The sequence below is a fragment of the Bombina bombina genome, chromosome 1 (genome assembly GCF_027579735.1).
Source record: "Bombina bombina isolate aBomBom1 chromosome 1, aBomBom1.pri, whole genome shotgun sequence".
In the NCBI taxonomy this organism is placed as follows: Eukaryota; Metazoa; Chordata; class Amphibia; order Anura; family Bombinatoridae; genus Bombina; species Bombina bombina.
The window spans coordinates 1469545311-1469568448 of NC_069499.1; the positions used below are offsets into that span (position 1 = coordinate 1469545311).

At 42.6% G+C, this 23138-nt stretch overlaps 1 protein-coding gene across 6 annotated transcripts in view; it reads left to right on the forward strand.

Moving 5' to 3' along the window:
* Positions 1-23138, forward strand: part of BAHCC1 (BAH domain and coiled-coil containing 1) — a 184603-nt gene that overhangs the window by 114082 nt on the left and 47383 nt on the right. For all 6 annotated transcript variants that reach the window (XM_053706794.1, XM_053706769.1, XM_053706778.1 and 3 more), the window contains 3 exons: positions 8857-9050; positions 9131-9509; positions 13567-14394. In XM_053706794.1, the coding sequence (XP_053562769.1) occupies positions 8857-9050; positions 9131-9509; positions 13567-14394 (1401 nt within the window). The remainder of the gene's footprint in view (positions 1-8856; positions 9051-9130; positions 9510-13566; positions 14395-23138) is intronic.

Here is a 23138-nt window from a genome sequence, read left to right on the forward strand (position 1 = left end):
TCTGTGGGTGGCGGTTCTGATCCAAACAGATTGGATTCAGATATTTCAAATTTTAAATTTAAATTGGAGAACCTCCGTATATTACTAGGGGAGGTTTTAGCGGCTCTTAATGATTGTAACACTGTTGCAATACCAGAGAAATTGTGTAGGTTGGATAAATACTTTGCGGTACCGGCGAGTACTGACGTTTTTCCTATACCTAAGAGACTAACTGAAATTGTTACTAAGGAGTGGGATAGACCCGGTGTGCCGTTCTCACCCCCTCCAATATTTAGAAAGATGTTTCCAATAGACGCCACCACACGGGACTTATGGCAAACGGTCCCTAAGGTGGAGGGAGCAGTTTCTACTTTAGCTAAGCGTACCACTATCCCGGTGGAGGATAGCTGTGCTTTTTCAGATCCAATGGATAAAAAATTAGAGGGTTACCTTAAGAAAATGTTTGTTCAACAAGGTTTTATATTGCAACCCCTTGCATGCATCGCGCCGATTACGGCTGCGGCAGCATTTTGGATTGAGTCTCTGGAAGAGAACCTTAGTTCAGCTACGCTGGACGACATTACGGACAGGCTTAGAGTCCTTAAACTAGCTAATTCATTCATTTCGGAGGCCGTAGTACATTTAACCAAACTTACGGCTAAGAACTCAGGATTCGCCATTCAGGCACGTAGGGCGCTGTGGCTAAAATCCTGGTCAGCTGATGTAACTTCTAAATCCAAATTACTTAATATACCTTTCAAGGGGCAAACTTTATTTGGGCCCGGTTTGAAAGAAATTATCGCTGACATTACAGGAGGTAAGGGCCACGCCCTGCCTCAAGACAAAGCCAAAGCTAAGGCTAGACAGTCTAATTTTCGTCCCTTTCGGAATTTCAAAGCAGGAGCAGCACCAACTTCCACTGCACCAAAACAGGAAGGAGCTGTTGCTCGTTACAGACAAGGCTGGAAACCTAACCAGTCCTGGAACAAGGGCAAGCAGGCCAGGAAACCTGCTGCTGCCCCTAAGACAGCATGAATCGAGGGCCCCCGATCCGGGACCGGATCTAGTGGGGGGCAGACTCTCTCTCTTCGCCCAGGCTTGGGCAAGAGATGTTCAGGATCCCTGGGCGCTAGAGATCATATCTCAGGGATACCTTCTAGACTTCAAATTCTCTCCCCCAAGAGGGAGATTTCATCTGTCAAGGTTGTCAACAAACCAGATAAAGAAAGAAGCGTTTCTACGCTGTGTACAAGATCTGTTATTAATGGGAGTGATCCATCCGGTTCCGCGGTCGGAACAAGGACAAGGGTTTTACTCAAACCTGTTTGTGGTTCCCAAAAAAGAGGGAACTTTCAGGCCAATCTTGGATTTAAAGATCCTAAACAAATTCCTAAGAGTTCCATCGTTCAAAATGGAAACTATTCGGACAATCTTACCCATGATCCAAAAGGGTCAGTACATGACCACAGTGGATTTAAAGGATGCTTACCTTCACATACCGATTCACAAAGATCATTACCGGTATCTAAGGTTTGCCTTCTTAGACAGGCATTACCAGTTTGTAGCTCTTCCATTCGGATTGGCTACGGCTCCAAGAATCTTCACAAAGGTTCTGTGTGCCCTTCTGGCGGTACTAAGACCGCGAGGAATTTCGGTAGCTCCGTACCTAGACGACATTCTGATACAAGCTTCAAGCTTTCAAACTGCCAAGTCTCATACAGAGTTAGTTCTGGCATTTCTAAGGTCGCATGGATGGAAAGTGAACGAAAAGAAGAGTTCTCTCTTTCCTCTCACAAGAGTTCCATTCTTGGGGACTCTTATAGATTCTGTAGAAATGAAGATTTATCTGACAGAAGACAGATTAACAAAGCTTCTAAATGCATGCCGTGTCCTTCATTCCATTCAACTCCCGTCAGTAGCTCAATGCATGGAGGTGATCGGTTTAATGGTAGCAGCAACGGACATAGTACCCTTTGCACGTCTACATCTCAGACCGCTGCAATTGTGCATGCTGAGTCAGTGGAATGGGGATTACTCAGACTTGTCCCCTACTCTGAATCTGGATCAAGAGACCAGAAACTCTCTTCTATGGTGGCTTTCTCGGCCACATCTGTCCAGGGGGATGCCATTCAGCAGACCGGACTGGACAATTGTAACAACAGACGCCAGCCTACTAGGTTGGGGCGCTGTCTGGAATTCTCTGAAGGCTCAGGGACAATGGAATCAGGAGGAAAGTCTCCTGCCAATAAACATTCTGGAATTGAGAGCAGTTCTCAATGCCCTTCTGGCTTGGCCCCAGTTAAAAACTCGGGGGTTCATCAGGTTTCAGTCGGACAACATTACGACTGTAGCTTACATCAACCATCAAGGAGGAACAAGAAGCTCCCTAGCAATGATGGAAGTATCAAAGATAATTCGCTGGGCAGAGTCTCACTCTTGCCACCTGTCAGCAATCCACATCCCGGGAGTGGAGAACTGGGAGGCGGATTTCTTGAGTCGCCAGACTTTTCATCCGGGGGAGTGGGAACTTCATCCGGAGGTCTTTGCCCAAATACTTCGACGTTGGGGCAAACCAGAGATAGATCTCATGGCGTCTCGCCAGAACGCCAAACTTCCTCGCTACGGGTCCAGATCCAGGGATCCGGGAGCGGTTCTGATAGATGCTTTGACAGCACCTTGGAACTTCGGGATGGCTTATGTGTTTCCACCCTTCCCGCTGCTTCCTCGATTGATTGCCAAAATCAAACAGGAGAGAGCATCAGTGATTCTAATAGCGCCTGCATGGCCACGCAGGACTTGGTATGCAGATCTAGTGGACATGTCATCCTGTCCGCCTTGGTCTCTACCTCTAAGACAGGACCTTCTGATACAGGGTCCATTCAAACATCAAAATCTAACTTCTCTGAAGCTGACTGCTTGGAAATTGAACGCTTGATTTTATCAAAACGTGGTTTTTCTGAGTCGGTTATTGATACCCTGATACAGGCTAGGAAGCCTGTTACCAGAAGGATTTACCATAAGATATGGCGTAAATACCTATACTGGTGCGAATCCAAAGGTTACTCCTGGAGTAAGGTTAGGATTCCTAGGATATTGTCCTTTCTACAAGAAGGTTTAGAAAAGGGTTTATCGGCTAGTTCATTAAAGGGACAGATCTCAGCTCTGTCCATCTTGTTGCACAGGCGTCTGTCAGAAAATCCAGACGTCCAGGCCTTTTGTCAGGCTTTAGCTAGAATCAAGCCTGTGTTTAAAACTGTTGCTCCGCCATGGAGTTTAAACCTTGTTCTTAACGTTCTACAAGGAGTTCCGTTTGAACCCCTTCATTCCATTGATATAAAGTTGTTATCTTGGAAAGTGTTATTTTTAATGGCTATTTCTTCGGCTCGGAGAGTCTCTGAGTTATCAGCTTTACATTGTGATTCTCCTTATTTGATTTTTCATTCAGATAAGGTAGTTCTGCGTACTAAACCTGGGTTCTTACCTAAGGTAGTCACTAACAGGAACATCAATCAAGAGATTGTTGTTCCTTCTTTATGCCCAAATCCTTCTTCAAAGAAGGAACGTCTTCTACACAATCTGGATGTAGTTCGTGCCCTCAAGTTCTATTTGCAGGCAACTAAGGATTTTCGACAAACGTCTTCCCTGTTTGTAGTGTACTCTGGTCAGAGGAGAGGTCATAAGGCTTCGGCTACCTCTCTCTCCTTTTGGCTTCGTAGCATAATTCGTTTAGCCTATGAGACTGCTGGACAGCAGCCTCCTGAAAGAATTACAGCCCATTCTACTAGAGCTGTGGCTTCCACTTGGGCCTTTAAGAATGAGGCCTCTGTTGAACAGATTTGCAAGGCTGCAACTTGGTCTTCGCTTCATACTTTTTCCAAATTTTACAAATTTGACACTTTTGCTTCTTCGGAGGCTATTTTTGGGAGAAAGGTTCTTCAGGCAGTGGTTCCTTCTGTATAATGAGCCTGCCTATCCCTCCCGTCATCCGTGTACTTTTGCTTTGGTATTGGTATCCCAGAAGTAATGATGACCCGTGGACTGATCACACATAACAGAAGAAAACATAATTTATGCTTACCTGATAAATTCCTTTCTTCTGTTGTGTGATCAGTCCACGGCCCGCCCTGTTTTTTAAGGCAGGTAAATATCTTTTAAATTATACTCCAGTCACCACTTCACCCTTGGTTCTCCTTTCTCGTTGATTCTTGGTCGAATGACTGGGAGTGACGTAGAGGGGAGGAGCTATATGCAGCTCTGCTGGGTGAATCCTCTTGCATTTCCTGTTGGGGAGGAGTTATATCCCAGAAGTAATGATGACCCGTGGACTGATCACACAACAGAAGAAAGGAATTTATCAGGTAAGCATAAATTATGTTTTTAGATTTTAGCTTGAACACCTACGGTTACTATTGAAGGAGGTTCTAGGTACTTTAGACGACTCTGAACCTTCGGTTGCTGTCAACCCCACAAAGTCTTCTAAATTGAATAGAGTTTATGATTCTCCATCTTCTGAGGAGGTTTTTCCTGTCCCAAGGAAGATGTCTGAAATGATTGCTCAGGAATGAGATAAGCCAGGGGTTTCTTTTTCCCCTTCCCCTGTTTTTAAGAAGATGTTTCCTGTTGCTGACTCTATTTGTGACTCATGGCGCACTGTTCCTAAAGTTGAAGGAGCTATTTCTACTCTTGCCAAGAGAACTACTATTCCTATAGAGGATAGTTGTTCTTTTAAGGATCCAATGGGTAAGAAGCTAGAGGCTTACTTAAAAAAAGATGTACATCCATCAAGGATTACAGTGGCAACCTGCAGCTAGTATTGCCACGGTTGCGGGAGATGCATCCTATTGGTGCGATGCTTTGTCAGATCTTATTGCAGGGGAAACTTCGGTAGATGAGATCCAAGATTAGGATTAAAGCTCTCAAATTGGCCAATACCTTTATCTGTGATGCCAACATGCATATAACTCGACTGGGAGCTAAAATGTCTAGTTTCACTGTACTAGCCCGCAGAGCTCAGTGGTTAAAATCTTGGTCGGCCGACGTCTCTTCTAAGGCCAAGCTTTTGGCTTTACCTTATAAGGAAAAAGTGTTTGGTCCTGGTCTAGCGGAGATCATTTCAGAGATTACGGGTGGAAAGGGATCTTTCCTACCTCAGGACAAGAAGAATAGACCTAGGGGTCATCAGATTTTCATTCCTTTTGTAACTTTAAGGGACAAAAGTCTTCATCTTCCTCGTCCAAACCTGACCAATCTAGATCTACTTGGAAGTCCAGCCAGCCCTGGAACAAGGGAAAGCAGAACAAGAAGCCTTCTGCTGACTCTAAATCAGCATGAAGGTTCCGCCCCCGATTCCAGTGTGGATCAGATGGGGGGCAGGCTTTCTCTTTTTCGTCAAGCCTGGATATGCAATGTCCCAGACCCTTGGGCAGTGGACATATCCCAGTGTTACAGAATGGGATTCAAGTCTTGCCCTCCAAGAGGAAGATTTCTCCTGTCAAGACTTTCCTCAAACCAGGTAAAGAAGGAAGCCTTCTTAAACTGTGTAAGGGACCTATCCTCCCTGGAAGTTATTGTTTCAGTTCCTATAAGGGAACAAGGTCTAGGATTCAATTTAAATCTATTTGTGGTTCCCAAAAAGGAGGGAACTTTCCGTCCCATTCTAGACCTCGTGTCTCAACAAATTCCTGAGGGTTCTGTCCTTCAAGATGGAAACTATTCGTTCCATTCTTCCTTTGGTACAGGAACGTCAGTTTATGACGACCATAGATCTGAAGGACGCATACCTTCATGTTCCCATTCACAGGGAACACCACCAGTTTCTGAGGTTTTCTTTTCTAGACGAGCATTTCCAATTTGTTGCACTTCCGTTTGGTCTGGCCATGGCTCCCAGAATATTCACAAAGGTTCTGGGGGCGTTATTGGCAGTGATCAGATCCCAGAGAATTGCTGTGATGCCTTATCTAGACGACATCTTGGTCCAGGGGTCATCTTTTCAACTAGCTCAATCTCATGCAGAGATGCTGCTGTATTTTCTTCCTTCCCACGGGTGGAAGATGAGTTTGCAAGAGAGTTCTCTAATTCCATCTACCAAAGTGTGTTTCCTAGGGACAATAATAGATTCCCTGTCCATAAAAAATTTCCTGACGGAGGTCAGAAGATCCAAAGTTCTTGCTTCCTGCCTTTCTCTCCAGTCTGCCTTTCGTCCATCTGTGGCTCAATGCATGGAGGTGATTGGTTTGATGGTGGCATCCATGGACATCATTCCTTTTGCTTTGTTCCATCTACAACCGCTGCAACTTTGTATGCTCCATCAATCGAACGGAGACCATTCGGATTTATCACAGAGGATAATCTGGACTTTCTCTCGTGGTGGGTGTCACAGGAACATCTGTCTTGGGGCACTTGCTTTCTGAGACCTTCCTGGGAGATTCTGACTACGGATGCCAGTCTGTCAGGCTGGGGAGCTGTCTGGGGTCCTTTGAAGGTTCAGGGCCTGTGGTCCCGGTAAGAGTCCTCTCTTCCCATAAACATCTTGGAGTTGAGAGCTATTTTCAATGCCCTATCAGCGTGGCCTCAACTGTCTTTAGTCCGGTTTATCAGATTCCAGTCGGACAACATCATTTCAGTTGCTTACATCAACCACCAGGGGGGGGGGGCTCGGAGTTCCTTAGCCATGAAGGAGGTGACTCGCATTCTGCAGTGGGCGGAAGCCCACGATTGTCTTCTATCTGCCATCCACATTCCAGGAGTGGACAACTGGGTGGCAGATTTTCTGAGAAGACAGATTTTTCCTCCCGGTGAGTGGACCATCCATCCGGAAGTATTCTCTCAGATAACCATCAAACGCCAAGGTACCAAAGTACGGTTCAAGGTCAAGAGATTCTCAGGCTGTTCTGATAGATGCTCTAGCTCTAGCCGTTCCTTGAAGGTTTTCTCTGGCATATGTTTCCTCCGTTTGCTCTCCTTCCATGAGTCATTGCTCGTATCAAACAGGAGAAACCATTGGTGATCCTAATAGGTCTTGCATGGCCTCGCAGGATATGGTTTGCGGATCTGGTGAGGATGTCATCTCTACCTCCTTGGAGGTTACCTTAGAGGGAAGGACCTTCTAATTCAGGGTCCTTTCCTCCATCCAAACTTAGATTCTCTGATGCTGACTGCTTGGAGATTGAACGCCTAATTCTGTCTAGATGTGTTTTTTTCTAAAGCAGTTATTGAAACTATGATTCGAAAACCTGTTACTCGCAAGATTTACCATAAGATATGGCGTAAATATCTTTATTAGTGTGAATCTAAGGGGTTCTCCTGGAGCCGGGTGAGGATTCCCTGGATTTTGTCTTTTCTTCAGGATGGCCTTGAGAACGGTTTATCGGTCAGTACCCTAAATGGTCAGATTTCTGCGTTATCTATCCTTTTGCACCAACGTATGGCAGATTTACAAGATGTTCAAGCTTTTGTACAGGCCCTGGCTAGAATCATGCCTGTGTTTAAACCTGTGGCTCCCCAGTAGAGCTTTAATTTAGTTCTTAAAGCTTTGCAGCAGGCTTTGTTTCAGCCATTGCATTTTGTTGATATAAAATTGTTATCCTGGAAGGTTTTGTTTCTAGTTGCTATTTCTTCCGCTCGCAGAGTGTCTGAACTTTCAGCTTTGCAGTGGGATTTTCCCGTACCTTATTTTTCATGCTGATAAGGCGGTCGTTGGTACTAAATTGAGTTTTCTCTCTAAGGTGGTGTCGGATCAAAACATTAAGCAGGAAATTGTTGTTCCTTCCTTTTGTCCTAATCCTCCTTCTCAAAAGGAATGTCTTTTGTATAACTTAGATGTTGTACAGGCTCTAAAATTTTACTTACAAGCTACTAAGGATTTTCTGCAATCTTCTGCCCTGTTTGTTGTTTTCTCTGGAAAGCGTTAGGGTCTGAAGGCCACTTCTACTTTTCTGTCTCTCTGGTTGAAAAGTTGATTTGTTTGGCTTATGAGACAGCCTCCTCAGAGAATTCACTAGGGCTGTCTCCTCATCTTGGGCTTTCAAAAATGAAGCTTCTGTGGAACAGATTTGCAAGGTGGCAACATGGTCCTCTCTGCATACTTTTTCCAAATTTGTTACTTTTGCCTCGGCCGAGGCTTCTTTTGGGAGAAAGGTTCTTCAAGTGGTGGTGCCTTCTGTTTAGGTCCTCCTGCCTTTTTTCTCCCTCCCTGTTCATTTTGTGTCCTCTAGCTTGGCTATTGGTTCCCACTAGTAATTGGAATGACGTTGTGGACGCTTCATGTCATTGGAAAGAAAACTAAATATATGCTTACCTGATAAATTTCTTTCTTTCTGGACACCTGATGAATTTCTTTCTTTCTAGACATGGAGAGTCCACGACCCCTCCCTATTTTTTATTTATAATTCGGCAGTTTTTTTGAGTAAACCTCAGGCACCTTTTCACCCTTGTATTTCTTCCTTTTCCATTTCCTTCAGCTGAATGACTGGGGGTTATGGGTAAGGCAGTTACACTTAACAGTTTTTTGCTGGGTGCTCTTTACCTTCTGCTGGCCAGGAGTTGAATATCCCACTAGTAATTGGAATGATAAGCATACATTTTTGTTTTTTCTCCCATTTTCCGGCCCCCTGTATCATGTGACAGACATCAGCCAATCACAGACTTACATACGTATACCCTATGAGCTTGTGCAATCGCTCAGTGGTATCTTGTACCTCAGAAAGTGTGTATAAAAAAGACTGCAAAGTTTGATAATGGAAGTAAATTGGGAAGTGTCTTAAAATTGCATGCTCTATCTGAATCATAAAGTTTTTTTTTTTTACTTGAGTGTCCCTTGAAGAATAAATGTTATTTTGTTGGCCATGTGCAAAATGCCTGATTTATCTTTCTCCACAGCTGATGTTATGGATCAAGCTTCTTTGTGGCCTCCTATGTACCCTGGCCGTGGACCCGCCTCCCACCTCCAGCACCCAGGACAGCTACCAGTGTATTCTCGCTCACAGTTTTTACGTCAGCAAGAATTGTATGCCCTGCAGCAGCAGCAGAGGGCTGCACAAGCTTTGGAGCTGCAAAGACAAAGTCACTTACAGGTGTGCATCACAGACCTTGTTTAATAATAGTTACTGCTATTATAGTAAGGGAAGCTCACATTGTTTACTTTTTTTTACAGCGAAAGCCAGAGGAACATCTACCAGAGTCGGAGGATCACCCAGACAAGACCGCAAAGCCCCACAGCAAGATGGACGCCTTAACCACTTCCAAGAGCCAGACACCACCCAGCTTTCTGCTCCCACCGCCTTCTGCCCCTGCTCCCCCCAAACTGTCACCCTGCTGCCATTCACCTGCCCTGAGGCCTCCATCCAAATGTCCCACACCCCGGCCACTGGCCCCATGCACTTTACCTGCCTGTCCAGATGCCAGCTCTGCCCTGGTGCCCAGTTCACCTGCTGTCAGCCCTGTACCTGTGCAGAGCTCCAAGGCAAAGGAGGGAGAGGAAAGGAGGGGGGAGGGGCAGCCCCCCAAAGACTATCCAAAATCACTGGAACCAGGTAATAACCAAAAAATCGCCTTTATACTCCTTGTCCAATTAGATTCCTTCAGACGTCACATAATGTATTGTAATGCTGTTGATGAACCTCCAGAATTGTAGTTTTCTTTGTCTATGTGAATAATTTTATTCCTGTACTACTCTGAAGAACCTTTGTATTTACATTAATCTCAGTGATTCAACAAGTGTCCTAAGTAATTGGGAGTGTGTCCCTTTGTGATTGGCGAGCATTATGTGCCAATTGCAGAGCCTCTTGTAAATCATTGTAGAGAGCCATTGTAAGTGCAAAATCGCTTAAATTCTTCAGAAAGCCTTCCATCCATGTAAGTCACATGTTCTGTGACTAGAAAAACAATAGTTATTAAATAGCTATGCAAATGTTTCATGGAATGTCCACTGGTCCCAAACTAGTACATGACAGAACAAGTGACAGATCTGGGGAACGGTGAACATTTCATAAAACAAAGGAACAGATGCTTGTCTATGCATTTTCTTATTTCATGCACTGCCAAGTGTTGCCTCACATACACAGTAGAAGCCAACAACATTAGTATGTGACATCACTGGCTCCTACGTTCATGTGCAAAATGCTATGTGCATACCCCATCTATATGGACAGTAGTCTGGTTGGTTAATAGGGTTTCATGGATCTGATAGAAGGGAAAATCAGAAGACATTGTTGTAAAAATTAAGCCATGCATATGTATGCAAAGCTCTTCACAAATTAGAAGCTGCTGTCTCACACAGTGTCTAATTTGTGTTTAAAGAACCACTAAAGTCAAAATTAAACTTTCATGATTCAGATACAGCGCACAATATTAAACAACTTACCAATTCACATCCATTATCTAAATGTACACAATCTTTTTATATGTACAATTTGAGGCACCAGTTTCTACTGATCATGTGCAAGATTCACCGTATATATATATATATATATATATATATATATATATATATATATATATATATATATATATATATATATATATATATATGCATTTTGTGATTGGTTGATGGCAGTCACATGATGCAGTGGGAATGAAAATAAAACTAATTTAGAAATTTGTCAAAAAATCTACTACTCATTTGAAATCTAAACTAAGTGCTTTTGCATTGTCTATTTATTGATTATGCAATCCTATTGTGCTTAGTGGTCCTTTAATGTGTTATCTAAAAGTTAGTACATTCACTTAGTGTTTTTACTTAAATGAACCTCAAAAAACAAGAGCTTGGAGCAAATATACGTAGTTCCATTTATCCTTTTCTGGTGAGGCATGTAGGTTAAATAAAACATGTCACAAATTCCTTTTTTGTTAATAATGATATCCTGTGCCACCCATCAATGTGCCATATATAGGCATTGGGCTGTCAGCATGATTTGTGGTACAGTATAAATCACTTGATGTAAAAGGGTTAATCACTTTTATTAAAATCGTGGAAGCGGCCTCTCCAAACTCACCATAGGGCGCTCCTGTCCGGCTCTCTTTAGTGACGTCAGACGCCACATGTTCAGGGCAAAAAGAAATCGTGCATATGGGCTGGGTGCAATACTGTATAGAAAGCAGCAAACCTACTGCAATAAAGCGGATCCAAAAAAAAATGAAAAAGTCCAGTAGCACAGCAGCATAAATTTTAAAAGAAACCTTTATTTCCCATCAAAAATAGGTGCAGGTAATGGAAAAAGCATCTTCCATTACCTGCACCTATTTTTGATGAGAAATAAAGGTTTCTTTTAAAATTTATGCTGCTGTGCTACTGGACTTTTCATTTTTTTTTTATTCACTTTTATTATTCATCTTTATTTTAATTTTTAAATCCTAAACGAAAAAGAAACGTTACAATGTGCTCCGGCACTAGGGAGGTTAACACTTGTATACAGGATAAATTATTCAGAGCCAGAGAGGGCGGAGATCCACACGTCCCTTTAAATGAATTGCACAGAACTATTGATTGCTTTTTAAATTAAAAACATATTTGCATGCTGCAAGGCCCATTTGTCACCACATCCCCACAACTGACAGGGAATCTGCTCTCTCCCTCCCAGTGCTGTGCCAGATTTATAAAAAAAAATGTTGGCAGCATATTTGCTCTGTGTTAAAAATCATACAGGGTTAAAGCAGAACTCCCTACATTTGCAAGTTTGAAATTTTGGCTATTTTAGGGTCCACAGCTCATTCATGTTATGTGTTTGATAAAGGCTTCTGCACTATTATTCAGAGAGCTGGCCTAGGACCATACCATGTCATAGCCCACTTCAAAGGCTAGTACCATAACCCAAAGGTTATGAGTCATGAGGTCTCCTTGAGCAGCCCTTGGAAGGGGCCTGGCTGGAGGAAGTTAATACTATTCATCTGGCCCTGTTGTCAGGAGGGAGGATGGATCCCATTAATATCTTTTGTGACGATGAGAATCCAGAGGGGACACTGCCAGCCCAGGGCACCTTCAGAGCTCTTCTCCAGACTGACTGATAACATTTATTTCCTGGTCCTTCGCCTTTGTCAGCTGCATAAACACCCAGAAAACAGCCGGGGTAATGACTCCCGCTGTCTGCATTCATCTTCCAAATCTGTCTAATCCCTTTCACCCACCGGCCCCCCTTTCTGTCCATCTATCTTTTCCCCCTTCAATCACTTGCCTGCCCTTTCATGCAGCCTCGCACTTCATCCATCTAACAGTTGATCTGCTTGTGGTGTGTTTTTTTCTTTTGCCCACACTGTCTTTTTCTCTCCCAATCTCAATTTTTTTTCTATATATGTATTTATTCTTTCAGTATGTAAGTGTGTAAGTAGCTCCACAACTATAAATATAAAATATACATTCCTCTCTTCTATATAACTAGTTGTTAAACTCTCTTGGCTATACTCAATAGCAAAACATATTATTACTATAATTTATTTGTAAAGCTCTGCCAAATTCCGTAGAACAACATACATGAGTAAATATATAACATTTACAGAAATTTATATTGTGTTGAAATTTTTCTATTTCTGATAGTCCATGCAGATATTTCCCATTGTCTTTCACTCCTAAATACATTACGCATCTGAATTAAATTTATAGAAACATAGAGCACTTCTTGCAACTATACTCTTATGCTATGTAGAAATTATTTCTTTTATTTATTTTTTTAAATATTTGTTCAGACTACATACACAAAAGCCCACATACCTCTTTTATTATTTCTTAAATTAATTGAATTATATTATAATGGTTACATGGATGCTAATTTAACTAAAGCTCTTGTGAGGTTCAGGATAAAATCCCCAGTGTAAGCAATTTGTAGATCACATGGTTTGCTGACCATATACCTTTAAAAATGCTGATTCATTTTATTAATCTATTGGAAAAGGTTCATCAAAGGGATAGTAAACCACAGTATTTTCTTTTACGATTCAGATAGAACATACAATTTTAAACAAATTTGCAAATTACTTCTATTATCAAATGTGTTCATTCTCTTGTTATCCATTGCTGAAGGGACAGCATTGGACTACTGGCAGCTAGCTGAACACATCTAATTATCCAATCACAAGAGACAAATGTGTGCAGGCACCAGTCAGCAACAGCTCCCACTAGTGTATGATATGTGCATATTCATTTTTTAACAAGGGATACTAAGAGAACGAAGCACATTTGAAAATAGAAGTGAATTTAAAAGTGTCTTAAAATGTCATGCTCTATGTGAATCATGCAAGTTTAATTTTGACTTTCCTATCCCTTTAAACATCCTTTGAGTCTTGATTGACATCTGGTATTTTATGTTTTTGTGTGTTCTAGATGCTTTTTTAGTTGAGCAGTCACATAGTTCCCTCAGAAAACAAAATCCTAGTGCATGCTCCAGAGAATGTTTGAGTTTTTCATAAGAAGTTTGTTTAAATGAAATCCAGATAAAAAAAATAATTAAGGTCACTGAAGACCACAGCATTTTAATGAATTGACATTGCTATTTAATCTGTTATTTTGTGATGTCCAGAATGCCAATAGGAATTTTTGTCCTCATGATAAGGCAAAGAAAATTTTACAGAAATAATATTTTTCTCCTGTCTGTTCTGTAGATCTGCCGCCTGGATATGACTACCCAGAAGTTGTTCGATCCTACACATCACCTTCACCCCACCATGTGCACTCTGCTGACCCTGCAGACCCAGAAACTATGCAAAGGGCATCAGCAGCGACTGCAGCAGAACCTGAGCAGTCCAGGACGTTAAGCCCTTCCAAGAAGCCCCCATGTGACATACCAGTACCAGGGGCCTCATTGGAGGTGAGCCAGGAATTGGACCACTTGGGGGAAACGGACCTTAGTGAGATCTGTAGCCAGGCACCCCTGGAAACCCAGGAACCAGTCTGCGAAGAGGAGGCTGCTGCACAAAATATTTTGGAGGAATCACATCAAAATACACTTGAAGGGGAACAGATAGAATCTTTACAAAAAGATGATTCTAAAGAAACAGACCTAGGAAACTCTGATGACCTCATTGAGACATCAGAAAGACAGTTGCCAAACATCTCTGAGGAACCAGCAACAACTCCACTAAATACAGAGGAGCCACACCCTGAAACCAGTGAAGATCAGTCTGCGCTACAGGAAGTGAGTGGTCCAAAGATAGCAGATACCGAAATAGCAGAAGAAGAGGAAAATGTATTAACACCTTCGCCATCCACACCCCCAATTATTACTGACTATCAGGATTCCATCTACAGTTTGGAAGCATTAATAGCAGCCAGTATATCTCTTGGAGAACTCCCCTCTCTTCAGGATGAGGAAAACCTTTTCTCTACAGACCCTAAAGCCCTCCCCCCTAGCTCAGGTATTCACGGGATTGCTCTACTCAGCGAGTTGGCAGACCTGGCCCTGCAGTCACAGCTGGAAGACACAACAAAGGGTAAGTCCTGGCAATTCCACACACAAGTAGATTTGATTACTTCCACTTCCAGCCGAGATCTCCTCTTAGCAAGACCACCCAAGCAGGTTCAATATCTGGAAAAATGTATTTGAGGGCGCCTAAATATGGCTGTGATTATGCATTCTTTCAAGGTTATACCTACTACTGCTGTATACATTATTCTTTTACTTGGTCAGCATTGTATATGAAGTCCAACTTTCTTTACATTAACCTTCTTGCTTAAAAAGCAATTCATTCACTGTAAAGCATGATCATTCCTCAGCAAAATGTATTAAAACTCTGTTAAGTGATCCTCTTACTTTAGTTCAATAATTTAGACTTTGCTGTAGTATTTTCTTAGCATTGAGATTATAAATGGTTTAAACCAGTAACTGCCAGGGGGTGTCGTATTAATTTTAATGAAATGTTTTTCATACTCTCTCTGAAAATTAAAGGGTTAATGGAGACATACTACAAGGAAGAAACTTTACCTCTTTCTTCCAGTGCCAGAAGTCTGGAGGGAAGGGAAGGTTTTCATGCTAAGAGCAGCTAAAAGCCAGAGATCGTATAAAGTTAATTTCCCTGCAGGCTGAGTATTGTCCTCTCCTCTGAGATTATTAAACACAAACATTGCAGCCAGTGCTCTGAGTGCAGCCTGCTACTTAATCACAGCCTCTCAGACACTGCAGGGATCCTGTGCCCCCAACCGTACTCTCCAAAGCTGCTTCTTAAAGTAGCCGGCATATAAACAAATTGTGATGCAGCAAATTAAATGGAAATTTTTCAAAAAAACACAGCTACTTAGGGTTGTTCTCCATCAGCAAATATTCACATACAGGACTAGAATACAAGTGGTACGCTAATGTTTGTGCACGAGCAATATTAAAACATTACGACCGTATTATCTTGCACGGATATTACAAGTTGAATGTAAACGCACAAGCACATGTATTTGCGTAAAGGGTTAGGGCTAAATAAAATGTTCCACCAAACATAACATAAATACATTAAAGTGTTACACTCATATATACACTATTTGAAAAATATTTATAGAAATATTTTTTAAAAGTTGTAAGGGTTAAAAAGTATATGGTATTTGGCAAGGTATTTTAATGGTAAGGGCTATAATGTATATATACATACATATTCTTGTCAAAATGTGTGTGTATATATATATATATATATATATATATATATATATATATATATATATATATACACACACACACACACACACACACACACACACACACACACACACTTTGGAGTCCTTTCCATTCAAATAACTGAAAACAAGAAAAATTAAATTTTAATATTTTACTGTGTAAATATTTTACATTCCAATGTTCTTCACACATATATCTATATTTTACACAAAATACATCATATACATATATATATGTATGTATGTATATATATATATATATATATATCTATCATTTTCTCCAACATAGGTGTGTCCGGTCCACGGCGTCATCCTTACTTGTGGGATATTCTCTTCCCCAACAGGAAATGGCAAAGAGCCCAGCAAAGCTGGTCACATGATCCCTCCTAGGCTCCGCCTACCCCAGTCATTCTCTTTGCCGTTGTACAGGCAACATCTCCACGGAGATGGCTTAGAGTTTTTTAGTGTTTAACTGTAGTTTTTCATTATTCAATCAAGAGTTTGTTATTTTCAAATAGTGCTGGTATGTACTATTTACTCAGAAACAGAAAAGAGATGAAGAGTTCTGTTTGTATGAGGAAAATGATTTTAGCAACCGTAACTAAAATCCATGGCTGTTCCACACAGGACTGTTGAGAGCAATTAACTTCAGTTGGGGGAACAGTGTGCAGTCTCTTGCTGCTTGAGGTATGACACATTCTAACAAGACGATGTAATGCTGGAAGCTGTCATTTTCCCTATGGGATCCGGTAAGCCATGTTTATTACGATCGTAAATAAGGGCTTCACAAGGGCTTATTTAGACTGTAGACTTTTTTGGGCTAAATCGATTCATTATTAACACATATTTAGCCTTGAGGAATCATTTTATTTGGGTATTTTGATATAATAATATCGGCAGGCACTGTATTAGACACCTTATTTCTTAGGGGCTTTCCCAAAGCATAAGCAGAGTCTCATTTTCGCGCCGGTGTGGCGCACTTGTTTTTGAGAGGCATGGCATGCAGTCGCATGTGAGAGGAGCTCTGATACTTAGAAAAGACTTCTGAAGGCGTCATTTGGTATCGTATTCCCCTTTGGGTTTGGTTGGGTCTCAGCAAAGCAGATACCTGGGACTGTAAAGGGGTTAAAGCTTAAAACGGCTCCGGTTCCGTTATTTTAAGGGTTAAAGCTTCCAAATTTGGTGTGCAATATTTTTAAGGCTTTATGACACTGTGGTGAAAATTTGGTGAATTTTGAACAATTCCTTCATGTTTTTTCGCAATTGCAGTAATAAAGTGTGTTCAGTTTAAAATTTAAAGTGACAGTAACGGTTTTATTTTAAAACGTTTTTTGTACTTTCTTATCAAGTTTATGCCTGTTTAACATGTCTGAACTACCAGATAGACTGTGTTCTGAATGTGGGGAAGCCAGAATTCCTATTCATTTAAATAAATGTGATTTATGTGATAATGACAATGATGCCCAAGATGATTCCTCAAGTGAGGGGAGTAAGCATGGTACTGCATCATTCCCTCCTTCGTCTACACGAGTCTTGCCCACTCAGGAGGCCCCTAGTACATCTAGTGCGCCAATACTCCTTACTATGCAACAATTAACGGCTGTAATGGATAATTCTGTCAAAAACATTTTAGCCAAAATGAACCCTTGTCAGCGTAAGCGTGGCTGCTCTGTTTTAGTTACTGAAGAGCATGACGACGCTGATATTAATATCTCTGAAGGGCCCCTAACCCAATCTGAGGGAGCCAGGGAGGTTTTGTCTGAGGGAGAAATGACTGATTTAGGGAACATTTCTCAGCAGGCTGAATCTGATGTGATTACATTTAAATTTAAGTTGGAACATCTCCGCATTTTGCTTAAGGAGGTATTATCCACTCTGGATGATTGTGAAAATTTGGTCATCCCAGAGAAACTATGTAAAATGGACAAGTTCCTAGAGGTGCCGGGGCTCCCAGAAGCTTTTCCTATACCCAAGCGGGTGGCGGACATTGTTAATAAAGAATGGGAAAGGCCCGGTATTCCTTTCGTCCCTCCCCCCATATTTAAAAAATTGTTTCCTATGGTCGACCCCAGAAAGGACTTATGGCAGTCAGTCCCCAAGGTCGAGGGAGCGGTTTCTACTTTAAACAAACGCACCACTATACCCATAGAGGATAGTTGTGCTTTCAAAGATCCTATGGATAAAAAATTAGAAGGTTTGCTCAAAAAGATGTTTGTTCAGCAGGGTTACCTTCTACAACCCATTTCATGCATTGTCCCTGTCACTACAGCTGCATATTTCTGGTTTGATGAACTGATAAAGGTGCTCGATAGTGATTCTCCTCCTTATGAGGAGATTATGGACAGAATCAATGCTCTCAAATTGGCTAATGCTTTCACTCTAGACGCCACTTTGCAATTGGCTAGGTTAGCGGCTAAGAATTCTGGGTTTGCTATTGTGGCGCGCAGAGCGCTTTGGTTGAAATCTTGGTCGGCTGATGCGTCTTCCAAGAACAAGCTACTAAACATTCCTTTCAAGGGGAAAACGCTGTTTGGTCCCGACTTGAAAGAGATTATCTCTGATATCACTGGGGGTAAGGGCCACGCCCTTCCTCAGGATCGGCCTTTCAAGGCAAAAAATAGACCTAATTTTCGTCCCTTTCGTAAAAACGGACCAGCCCAAAGTGCTACGTCCTCTAAGCAAGAGGGTAATACTTCTCAGGCCAAGCCAGCTTGGAGACCAATGCAAGGCTGGAACAAGGGAAAGCAGGCCAAGAAACCTGCCACTGCTACCAAGACAGCATGAAATATTGGCCCCCGATCCGGGACCGGATCTGGTGGGGGGCAGACTCTCTCTCTTCGCTCAGGCTTGGGCAAGAGATGTTCTGGATCCTTGGGCGCTAGAAATAGTCTCCCAGGGTTATCTTCTGGAATTCAAGGGACTTCCCCCAAGGGGGAGGTTCCACAGGTCTCAGTTGTCTTCAGACCACATAAAAAGACAGGCGTTCTTACATTGTGTAGAAGACCTGTTAAAAATGGGAGTGATTCATCCTGTTCCATTAAGAGAACAAGGGATGGGGTTCTACTCCAACCTGTTCATAGTTCCCAAAAAAGAGGGAACGTTCAGACCAATCTTAGATCTCAAGATCTTAAACAAATTTCTCAAGGTCCCATCGTTCAAGATGGAAACCATTCGAACTATCCTTCCTTCCATCCAGGAAGGTCAATTCATGACCACGGTGGATTTAAAGGATGCGTATCTACATATTCCTATCCACAAGGAACATCATCGGTTCCTAAGGTTTGCATTCCTGGACAAACATTACCAGTTTGTGGCGCTTCCTTTCGGATTAGCCACTGCTCCAAGGATTTTCACAAAGGTACTAGGGTCCCTTCTAGCGGTGCTAAGACCAAGGGGCATTGCAGTAGTACCCTACCTGGACGACATTCTGATTCAAGCGTCGTCCCTTCCTCGAGCAAAGGCTCACACGGACATCGTCCTGGCCTTTCTCAGATCTCACGGCTGGAAAGTGAACGTGGAAAAGAGTTCTCTATCCCCGTCAACAAGGGTTCCCTTCTTGGGAACAATTATAGACTCCTCAGAAATGAGGATTTTTCTAACAGAGGCCAGAAAAACAAAACTTCTGGACTCTTGTCGGATAATTCATTCCGTTCCTCTTCCTTCCGTAGCTCAGTGCATGGAAGTGATCGGGTTGATGGTAGCGGCAATGGACATAGTTCCTTTTGCGCGCATTCATCTAAGACCATTACAACTGTGCATGCTCAGTCAGTGGAATGGGGACTATACAGACTTGTCTCCGAAGATACAAGTAAATCAGAGGACCAGAGACTCACTCCGTTGGTGGCTGTCCCCGGACAACCTGTCACAAGGGATGACATTCCGCAGTCCAGAGTGGGTCATTGTCACGACCGACGCCAGTCTGATGGGCTGGGGCGCGGTCTGGGGATCCCTGAAAGCTCAGGGTCTTTGGTCTCGGGAAGAATCTCTTCTACCGATAAATATTCTGGAACTGAGAGCGATATTCAATGCTCTCAAGGCTTGGCCTCAGCTAGCGAGGACCAAGTTCATACGGTTTCAATCAGACAACATGACGACTGTTGCGTACATCAACCATCAGGGGGGAACAAGGAGTTCCCTAGCGATGGAAGAAGTGACCAAGATTATTCTATGGGCGGAGTCTCACTCCTGCCACCTGTCTGCTATCCACATCCCGGGAGTGGAAAATTGGGAAGCGGATTTTCTGAGTCGTCAGACATTGCATCCGGGGGAGTGGGAACTCCATCCGGAAATCTTTGCCCAAGTCACTCAGCTGTGGGGCATTCCAGACATGGATCTAATGGCCTCTCGTCAGAACTTCAAAGTTCCCTGTTACGGGTCCAGATCCAGGGATCCCAAGGCGGCTCTAGTGGATGCACTAGTAGCACCTTGGACCTTCAAACTAGCTTATGTGTTCCCGCCGTTTCCTCTCATCCCCAGGCTGGTAGCCAGGATCAATCAGGAGAGGGCGTCGGTGATATTGATAGCTCCTGCGTGGCCACGCAGGACTTGGTATGCAGATCTGGTGAATATGTCATCGGCTCCACCTTGGAAGCTACCTTTGAGACGAGACCTTCTTGTTCAGGGTCCGTTCGAACATCCGAATCTGGTTTCACTCCAGCTGACTGCCTGGAGATTGAACGCTTGATTTTATCGAAGCGAGGTTTCTCAGATTCTGTTATCGATACTCTTGTTCAGGCCAGAAAGCCTGTAACTAGAAAGATTTATCACAAAATTTGGAAAAAATATATCTGTTGGTGTGAATCTAAAGGATTCCCTTGGGACAAGGTTAAGATTCCTAGGATTCTATCCTTCCTTCAAGAAGGATTGGAAAAAGGATTATCGGCAAGTTCCCTGAAGGGACAGATTTCTGCCTTGTCGGTGTTACTTCACAAAAAGCTGGCAGCTGTGCCAGATGTTCAAGCCTTTGTTCAGGCTCTGGTTAGAATTAAGCCTGTTTACAAACCCTTGACTCCTCCTTGGAGTCTCAATTTAGTTCTTTCGGTTCTTCAGGGGGTTCCGTTTGAACCCTTACATTCCGTTGATATTAAGTTATTATCTTGGAAAGTTTTGTTTTTAGTTGCAATTTCTTCTGCTAGAAGAGTTTCAGAATTATCTGCTCTGCAGTGTTCCCCTCCTTATCTGGTGTTCCATGCAGATAAGGTGGTTTTACGTACTAAACCTGGTTTTCTTCCAAAAGTTGTTTCTAACAAAAACATTAACCAGGAGATTATCGTACCTTCTCTGTGTCCGAAACCAGTTTCAAAGAAGGAACGTTTGTTGCACAATTTGGATGTTGTTCGCGCTCTAAAATTCTATTTAGATGCTACGAAGGATTTTAGACAAACATCTTCCTTGTTTGTTGTTTACTCAGGTAAAAGGAGAGGTCAAAAAGCTACTTCTACCTCTCTCTCTTTTCGGATTAAAAGCATCATCAGATTGGCTTATGAGACTGCCGGACGGCAGCCTCCCGAAAGAATCACAGCTCATTCCACTAGGGCTGTGGCTTCCACATGGGCCTTCAAGAACGAGGCTTCTGTTGATCAGATATGTAGGGCAGCGACTTGGTCTTCACTGCACACTTTTACCAAATTTTACAAGTTTGATACTTTTGCTTCTTCTGAGGCTATTTTTGGGAGAAAGGTTTTGCAAGCCGTGGTGCCTTCCATTTAGGTGACCTGATTTGCTCCCTCCCTTCATCCGTGTCCTAAAGCTTTGGTATTGGTTCCCACAAGTAAGGATGACGCCGTGGACCGGACACACCTATGTTGGAGAAAACAGAATTTATGTTTACCTGATAAATTTCTTTCTCCAACGGTGTGTCCGGTCCACGGCCCGCCCTGGTTTTTTTAATCAGGTCTGATAATTTATTTTCTTTAACTACAGTCACCACGGTACCATATGGTTTCTCCTATGCAAATATTCCTCCTTAACGTCGGTCGAATGACTGGGGTAGGCGGAGCCTAGGAGGGATCATGTGACCAGCTTTGCTGGGCTCTTTGCCATTTCCTGTTGGGGAAGAGAATATCCCACAAGTAAGGATGACGCCGTGGACCGGACACACCGTTGGAGAAAGAAATTTATCAGGTAAACATAAATTCTGTTTTTTTTCTTCTATGTGAAGAACATTGGAATGTAAAATACTCATAACTACCTTCGGGTCAGCGCAGTTGGTCTAATGTGTGTTGGATTAGCGTGAGTGGTAAGTGTTAGGTTTTTTCAGTTTGCGTGCTCCATTAAAGTCTTTGGGGAGATGTTAGTGTGCATCGGCTTCTGCTCGCGAGCATGCAATTTACTTATAACTTGTAATATGCAAGCTAACCCGCACGTGTTAAAAGTTTACTTCTGAAGGTGTTTGCGCGCAAACAAAAGTTATTATTATTATCAGGTATTTGTAGAGCACCAACTGATAAACATAGGTGGTATACAAAATATCATTTACAGGGGTCAAGTGGGTACAGGGCCCTGCCAAGAGTTGCACTGTTGTAGTCGGCTCTTATGAATGTGAACTACAAACAGCTAGACTCATAGGCTTACATGCTTTGGGGTTTAAGGGGATAGCAGTGGAGATAGGAAGGTTAGTGTAGGTTGTATGCATCCCTGAATAGCAGAGTCTTCAGGGAGCGCTTGAAGCTTTTAAAACTAGGGGAGAGTCTTGTGGAGCGAGGCAGAGAGTTCCATAAGATGGGAGCCAGTCTGGAGAAGTCTTGTAAACGGGAATGTGAGGAGTTAACAAGAGAGTAGGAGATCATGAGCGGAGCTAAGGGTATGGGAGGGAGAGTATCTGGAGACAAGGTTTGAGATGTAGGGGGGAGCAGTGCAGTTGAGGGATTTGTGTGTCAGAGTGATAATTTTGTGTTTAATCCTGGAGGCAAGAGGAGGCCAGTGAAGGGATTGGCAGAGAAGTGCAGCAGATGAAGAGCGACGTGTAAGCAGGGGTCAAGACCTACAAAAAAAAAAAAGTGTGAACTCGCCAAGACTTCCACCCCCCTCACAATTAATATTGTTATATATATATATATATATATATATATATATATACAGTATATATATACATACATACATACATACATACATACATACATACATACATACATACATACACACACACTTACACACGCTGTATTTATATGTGTATAATATATACACTTTGGTTAATGAAAGCAAATGAAATACAATGAAAGATTGAATAGTTCCCTGAGAATCCTCCTCTGTCACAGAGTCTCACCCACTTAAGGAGCAATAGTCCTATTTCTGCTGAGGGGAGCTAAATAACCCCAGAACAAGTCAGAGAATTGTAAGCACCATGTGTTCCACACAGTGCAGGGTGATCACACAGCAGGACCGCTGACAGGCTTGCATTTAGTATTTTTGTAGGAAGTGTTACTGCTCATTACTAGAGGATCTCACTATCCCTCTAACCAGACTGTGCTCTAGCTCCTTCCACCAGCAGCAACAGTGTTTACTGAAGCATTGCTGTTCTCTGTCCAGAGGGAACTTAGTTCCTCCTGCAAAAGTAGTGCAGGAAATCAGTTACCATGTG